An 8,223-nucleotide genomic window follows, 5' to 3' on the forward strand; every position below is an offset into this window, starting at 1 on the left:
TCCTTGAGGTATTTCCTGGGAGTTCTAGTGAGAAGCAGTAACCGGTGGAGTTCACCTTGTGGGTTGTGAGATAGGAACTCACTGATGACATTGCTTAATGGTTGCTCAATTTCGTGAATCAGTTGAAGTTAGAAATTAACACCGTTGGATGCCAGCTCAGTGGTCTATCGGTTAAGGGCTTCGGCTCGAAACTGGTAGGTCCTGGGTTCGAATCCCGCGAGAGTGGGTTCGTGGACGCGCACTGCTGAGGAGTCCCATAATAGGACGAAACGGCCGTCCAGTGCTTCCAGGTTTTCCATGGTAGTCTAGCTTCAATTGACTCATGATCTCAACTCTATAAAAATACTAAAATCTCCACAAAACCCCTGTCTGATAATAATCAGGTGCTCACTAGTGACTGACTCCTTGAGGTATTTCCTGGAGTTCTAGTGAGAAGCAGTAACCGGTGGAGTTCAACCAGGTCTGTTGTGAGATAGGAACTCACTGATGACATTGGTGAATGGTTGCTCAATTTCGTGAATCAGTTGAAGTTAGAAATTAACACCGTTGGATGCCAGCTCAGTGGTCTATCGGTTAAGGGCTTCGGCTCGAAACTGGTAGGTCCTGGGTTCGAATCCCGCGAGAGTGGGTTCGTGGACGCGCACTGCTGAGGAGTCCCATAATAGGACGAAACGGCCGTCCAGTGCTTCCAGGTTTTCCATGGTAGTCTAGCTTCAATTGACTCATGATCTCAACTCTATAAGAATAAGATAATTGTTTACCGAAATTCTGCTACAAACTCCGCTATACCGATGGCCAAGGTAGCGAGAGTGGTTGTACAAACTTCTTTTGGACACAAAGGTTCGGTTTGTGTATATGAATTGCGATGGATTCAGCTATGTGTAATAGACGAGCTCGTAAACCATGTGGCAAATTTGATGGAATATGGTAGATAACCTTAAAAGCTTTATTCAGTTCAACCTGATGACCTGTGTCCACCAAGTGAGCGAGAATAGAACTCTTAATCCCCTTTATCTATCCTTTGGCCAACCACGACGGATGAATATTATTTCAATGTGTGTTCAAGTATATTTCACTCTTATTATATTGTCAAGAAATGTTGACATATGTGTAGATAGCGTCGAGTCGTGAGTGACTATGATCTCCACTACAATAAGATTACGTGCCCAAAAACGACTTGGTCCCTTTGATAACTCGCAAACCAGAAGACTGTAACTGGTCCAGATAAAGTATATTTATTGGCGATCTCATGGTATCGAATGAATACCTAGACGTACCAAAGATTACAGGCAATAAGAGCAGAGCGTAAGAAAGTTCGAAACAACAAGATGGAGAGCGGAACAAGAAGTGACTTTGATACAGTACGATTACGGTAAAACAATCACTGGTACAATTGGTGATAATAATAATTGTTTCCATTATACCAATCGTGTTCACGTCGAGAAAAGCAGGTCACTACATATGAATGAGCGATATTCAATTCTTAATAAATTTTCTTCATTCGCTATAGTCACACATCCAAATTAGGCAAAAATAAAATGCTCCAATTCAAGGAAGATACAACTTTTAAGACGATGTCATAGGATTATGAGAATAATAATTGATTACAGGGTTTAGTAAATCATAATGTTTGGTGAAAGATTGAATGGTACTTTAGGTCAATGAACTTGTTTCATTGTGTTTGTAATGAATGGTAATGCAATGAAGCAGCACAGTGGCGTCAACATCAGTATGTAGTTGAAAAATGAGACGTTACATAATTTTAATGATCTAAATTGCCTGATGATAATTACCTCTGTAAAATGGATTCATAGAATTCTGAACATCTTTAATGGTCCTTACTTTATTCAAATTTATCAAGAGTGCAAGTTGTGTAACTTGACTTTACAGTGATAATTATCATATTATCAGTGGTGATTAGCTTACAAATAGCCTAAACGAATATTCAGTAGGCGATTGCAAACTGTGTATGAAGCAGTAACTCATTAGATAAATAGATGTCATAATTCTGAATGGATTAGATTCCAAAAATTATAACCTATTGACGAGCATATCTTGGTAACTTCCTGTAGTGGTGGTCGAATTCTATGTGACTAATAGTCTCAATGATCCAATATTATGATATAATCTGTTTCATAATAAACAGTTTTCACCGACATGAGGTTCTTATACACTGCCTATTCTTGAAACTAATGTTCAATCAATCATTCGTTTATCACGTTTTCATTGAGTTGGTTACTAGTGGTTTTTTTACTTCAAATGTGAAAAATGAAAACGGTTAGGCACTAATTTGCAAACATTTCATACTGTGACAACATTCTTATAATTATATTAGTTAAGTATACCATTACCTACTACTTCTATTGTTATGTCACTTCAAAAGTTCAGCATGATTCCATTAAAATTCCGTGGAACAGATCGAATCCATTTTCTTAATCATGTTAAATTTTGATTATCAATTCATTGAAATAAACTAATTATTCACATTTTCAAAAAAAATTGAATGGAAAATGATGGAGACTCTGTTCATGAAATGCTGAGTTACGATCTACTGAAATTGTTCACTTGTTGAACACAAATAGTGTTGGTATTAGTTGAATATTACCGAAGGTGTAGGATGTTGTTTTCTGAAAACAGGACTAAACACGGTCAAAATAGTACAGGTATTTCTAAACAACTATCTACGCAAGATATTCAATTTCTAATGGTCGGATGTCATCAGCAACAGCCTACTGTGGCAGAGAATAAAACAATTTTCAAATGAAGAGGAAATTAAAAAAAGACGATGAAAGTGTGTAGGACATACATTACGAAAATTACCAAACTGCATCACGAAGCAAGCACTGGCTTGGAATCATGATGGGAAGTGGAAAAGAGGAAGGCCAAAGAACACATTACGCCGGTAAATATAAGCAGACATGAATAGTACGAATAGCGACTTGAAAGAAGTAGAATGGATTTCCCGTGACAGGGTGGAATTGAGAATGCTGGTGGGCGGCCTATATTACTCAATGAGGTGTGACAGGCGTAGGTACTTAATTCAGACGAACAAAAGGAGAGGTTTATTGTTCGTATCATGTTTGATTGGAAACAATTGTCTTCAAAAGGTTTAAGGGGCATTTATGCGGGTATATCAAATGTTGTATGTGCTTCATAATAACGAACTGATTCATTTCTTGATAGGGTATTACTCGGTTATCAAAAATACATAAGGCCGTATGTAGTAATCTCAAATATTTGGGCTGTAGTTTATCTATGTCTGTGTCTGAGTTTGGAGTATTTTATTCGTTTTCCTCGAGTACCTATCATGAATAATACGTATGTTCCAACAGTAGGTTCAGGACTAATTTCAGGCGGGTCGATAGAATCCAATTATCTTCAGATATAAGACATTATATCAGGTACCTGTTAGTGTAAACATTTCGAATTTTAATTATAAGTCAGAACTCAGATATTTGTAATAGCGATAGTTAGTATAAGTTTGGATGCTTATAGTTGATACTTGCTGAAAAGTGTAAGTGAACACAAAGTATGAGCCTAACGCTTCTTATTAAGTTCATCATCATTAAATAGTTTTCACCAACACCAATGCTAGAAAGTCATCATTTACCTACTGTTGTTTAACTTCCAGAGATAAACATATGGGACCTGGTGAGAAGCAACGAAGTTCGGTCATCTCCACTGTTAAGCCGATCTCACCAATTTTTTCTAAAGCTAGGGAACGAAAAAACACCACTCGGGTCAGTAACTACAGTTATTTCATCATTATCATCACAGATGTATTCTAGTTAAATAACTATTGAAAATCAGTTGGCACCGGGTATCAGTTTTGTCCAGATATGTGATCTCTTAGCATTGTTCTTCCATTGAGGATTAAACACAAGACATTTGGCTTCATGCACAGAGGTCCAACATTTAGGCTTAGATTCATTGCTTAAAGCATACAAAGTGGTCTTAAACTAACGGACTATGATTTGCTTTCACTCTATCTAAACCTGCTCATTTATTATAACCTGGTGTTTTAGTTTAATACTTAGGTGTTTGATTGAGTTCTAAGTCTTTAAAATGATCAAAGTTTTAACCGATAAAATTATCAATACTATCGACATTATCCTAAAACTACTTGCCAATAGGTTGTTTTATTTACAACTAGTTTGAACCTATCGAATCTATATTTGTAGTTTGTCAAATGTGAGGTTACAGAAGTAGTAGAATGTGAAGTGTCTATACACTTCACTGACACGACACCACATTTGGTAAGAAGCAGCATTTCAGTTAACTTCATTTTTGATGAACTAGGAAAGATGAGTGAAAATAGAAGTCTCAAAAATATCATTTATATTTTATATTTTCGATCAATATCATAACCTTAAGTCAAGTAACCCTTGGTTTGTTTTTAGCATTTTTTGAATAGAATACTAGACTCCATTTTTTGTTTAATAAATGACAATAAAATAAAAATATGAGGAAGAAAAAATGTAGTTTTATGAAGTTCAAAGCTCTTGAAAAATCAGACATAGTGTCTACATATTTGATCATTTTAATCTTAGTCAGAATCGCCAGATTTGATAGCTCGGATAACACAGATAGCGAAAACAATACACAGTGATTGGAGGATATCAACTGAAAATACCGCTACTAAAACGGCAACAATATACTTTCCAAAGAAGGAGATAACTTTGTTTGAACAACCCTGAAATTCAAAATAACGTTATCACATTTAACATAAATAGAGAATAAGTTGCAGGAAATAATTGCCCTATTTATGCTGCTACAAGTCCAAACTTTTCAACATCGGATATATGGTATCTTAGGCACATGGTCTTTGTTTTAGAAATGAACGGAGCTAATGTGTAGTATGCAGGATTGGTTGGAAAAGTTGGTCATCAGTTTGAAAATTCAGCTATGTTTATACCATGCCTCACTCAGAAACAACACACTTTGGTGGCGAGCAAGTGAAGAAAACATTTATGATTTGACGTGCTTCTCAGTCAAATACAAAAATTACTGGTTTAGGGCATCTATGCATGACTGTAAAAAGTGAAAGTATGAGTCAAGCCACATTCATAACGACTAAACATATCTGTCGTCGTACTGAAAACTGTGTCTACTATGCAATCATTATTCTTTATTGAGGACTCATTCAAAAAAAGGCCTGGTAGTAAGCATGTGGTCAGACATGATTCACTTAAAAATCAGATCTCTACAACCGTGATCACCACAAAAAGTCAGTGTGCGATACTCATCAAGTTAATGGACGATATTGGGCCCAACGTCTGAAAGTATGAATATGAACTATCAGATTTAGTTGTGGCTTGAAATACTTGAATCCTGAAGTGTATAAGTCAACAGTATAGGTCAACGGACCTCTTGTTCTATTAATAACAGAAGATCAGGTTCATAAATTCAGGAAACAGTAAGTCCTTAGCAGTCGCGTTGGCTGAAGACTGTAGTACTTTGAAATTTACTGTTGATAGGCAATTCGAAAAACATTTTGTCCAGATTTGAAGCTTATACAAACGTTCAAACACACTGTGACGTTGAAGTTGATGTACTGGCTTCCACTCATGGACCAGTGATTGTAAGTTTCTCTCTTTCGGTGTTCGTTATTATTGCAACATATTTTGTAGGTTTAAACATCTTTGAAATATTAAATACAATAGACTTATTAGAAAGATAGGACATTTTTTTCTTGATCTAACATCAGATCTCACGGACTTTTGTAAAAAGATAAAACCAAAAGGGATACTTTGAAGACTGAACAAAATTCTTTTCAACTTACATCTGAGTAAGTAACCTTGGATGTTGTATTTTTACATGAATCGGGGATGGTTTGTCTAATCGATGTGTAGTCGTTTGACGATTCAGAGCCGCAACATTGAAACTAAAAGGTAAAAAACAGTTAATTGTGGCATACCTCTCGTTGTATCTTGTCTAAGAATTTCTTGAAATTCGGATTCTTGTCATATTCAGAAACGAAGCTCTTAACCAAAGATAAGAATTGAGTTTTCACGTCTTCTCTTAGCACGGCTGCCGCTATTCCTGCTGCTGTTTCAGCTGCAACCATAACTGAAAGCAGAACTGTGTACTTGATTTTTAAAATTAGTGAATATATGAATTTACCACGATTAGACAATAAGTATTTTCAGTAGATAACCCACAAACTCCGAGAAATCCAAGCAAAAGTAGGAAGCATCCAAAGACTATTACGAAGATTAAGAGACAATTGATATTTGAGTCGTTTTCGGAAGAATAATTATTAATAGCAATTCGAGAGAGACTTCCGATCACTATTAAAGCAATTCCACATGCCTTTCAAGAAAAACGTTTTCATCATATGTTATCTAACTTACGAAAATAAGAATATTGAATATCATTAAAAGAATCTTCAGACACTTATAACCACAGGCCATATTTGAAAGTTTACACAGAAACAGCTTATGAAGTTTATATATCTTCAGGGTCGTCCTTGATCTTCAAAATATTAATGGCGTAGCTTAACAAGACTCTGGTAGAAAAGTAGATTCACATGAACAATACTTGAACGCTCTCACTGAACCGAATTATTTTTGAGAAGAAATTTTAGTATGGCTACTGTCTGACGTTTGTCAAGCTGTAGATATACGTGTCATTTGTACTAATTGATGATTCCTTTGTACTTGATTGGGCGTTTATTACGACCATCAAATATATTGCGTTTGCTTGAGGTCATGTAGTTCTACTTGCCCTAAATTGTACTATTTCGAAACTTCTTAGTTGGCACATAGATTCGAATAGTAATAACGCGCTTTTCGAACGGGAAGTTTAGTCCTAACGTGATTTACATTTCTCAAACTTTTGCTGTGTTCTTACGCAACAAAAGTACCATTTCCGATCTAAAGAATCTATTCTGAGCTATACGTTCGTTAGATTACTTCTTTTTTTGTGTTTCACTCAAATTAATAGTTAACTGTGGTTTTGCCTCAGCTCACTATCGGTTTTTTTTTATAGTTTTCACGTAAAGGCTAGCTTTAGCTTATCGTTAACTGTTTTTATACATTTTTGCCAGTTTTTGTTTACTGTGTGTTTTTTTTAACGGTCCTAAATTTACTGCTTGTATTTTTAAGACAGTCTAAATCACTAGCCATGAAAAATTCATGCAAAAGACCTGGTTGCCGTTTTGCCGTTACATCTGGCATGCAATGTGACAACTGTAAAGGTTGGTTCCATGAGGCATGTGCAGATCTAACAGCAGCAGCCTATAGCAGACTCAGCAAGTCTGATCGTAGGTGGGTATGTGTTACCTGCAACACTGATACGGTAGTTATGTTGGGTACCATCATTACTTTATTGACAGGTCTGAGAGTTAAGTTGTCCAAGAATTTGGTAAATGATAGCATCATGACGGGTAACAAAGCTGGAACGCATAGGGCAAACAAGAAAAAAGATACTGACAGGTCGGTTATCGACGGTGCTGTTAACAGCACGAGTGATGATGTGCTGAAACTCAACACCATCTTAACATCGACTGTCATCGACTCCCTCAGTAAACTTGGGTCCCCCAGGAAACAGTCCTTGAATGAGACAGTGGTTCCCAAAAATCCTGTAGGTGGATGGACTCACGTTAACAGGAGTAATAAAACCCAAGCGTCCCCGCCGAAACCGAACGTCCCAAGTATCGTGCGGAAATCAGTTGATGCTCTGGCTGCACAGTCTACCCCCAAGACTGTCCGCCCGGTCATCACTGAGCCTAGGAAACGAAAACGCGCCTCGACATCCAAACAACAAGATACCAAACCTAGACGCCCTGGAAAACCTGGGAAATCAATTACGGTTCGTGACGACTCTGTCATAATCATGAACCTTATTGACAACCCCGACCTTCCTCTCAGTTTGCAGGACAAAAATGATAGGATGCTCTGGGGAGAACTAAACAAGAGGCTTGAACTCCCTAGAATAGAGCCTTTGACCGTCACACGGCTCACTCGGGGGAAGGACTCTAATCACCTAAACCACCCGAGGCTGCTTCGTGTTACACTTAAGAATGCCTCCGACGTAGAGGACGTCCTGCTAGCCAGTCACTTACTGAAGTTCGATGGGAACGTAATGTAGGATCATCAACGTTGATGATTTATGTCAAAATGATTGGGGGCCTACTATAGTTAGACGAGAATGGTGACGAACCAACTAATACTGAAGTCACACCTCGCGACCGGCCCTTACGTGGATTGAACCATCGACGCA

General features: G+C 37.3%; 1 protein-coding gene and 3 non-coding genes across 4 annotated transcripts in view; 3 read left to right on the forward strand and 1 right to left on the reverse strand.

The window, feature by feature from the left end:
- The window catches only part of Smp_142230 (cd63 antigen-like), a gene marked incomplete at both ends in the record, with an annotated part of 8,224 nt that extends 1,811 nt beyond the window's left edge, over positions 1 to 6,413 (reverse strand). The window contains 4 exons of the mRNA XM_018796203.1: positions 5,783 to 5,884; positions 5,918 to 6,088; positions 6,124 to 6,312; positions 6,354 to 6,413. Of these exons, the coding sequence (XP_018650439.1) occupies positions 5,783 to 5,884; positions 5,918 to 6,088; positions 6,124 to 6,312; positions 6,354 to 6,413 (522 nt within the window). The remainder of the gene's footprint in view (positions 1 to 5,782; positions 5,885 to 5,917; positions 6,089 to 6,123; positions 6,313 to 6,353) is intronic.
- On the forward strand, positions 154 to 225 carry Smp_tRNA_01912_Pseudo_CGA.1.1. The gene has a single exon. It is a non-coding gene (tRNA).
- Positions 556 to 627, forward strand: Smp_tRNA_00236_Pseudo_CGA.1.1. The gene has a single exon. It is a non-coding gene (tRNA).
- Smp_tRNA_02078_Pseudo_CGA.1.1 lies at positions 627 to 698 on the forward strand. Its single transcript has one exon. It is a non-coding gene (tRNA).
- Positions 6,414 to 8,223: the final 1,810 nt, after the last annotated feature.

This window comes from Schistosoma mansoni, chromosome 2 (genome assembly GCF_000237925.1).
Source record: "Schistosoma mansoni strain Puerto Rico chromosome 2, complete genome".
Classification (NCBI taxonomy): domain Eukaryota; kingdom Metazoa; phylum Platyhelminthes; class Trematoda; order Strigeidida; family Schistosomatidae; genus Schistosoma; species Schistosoma mansoni.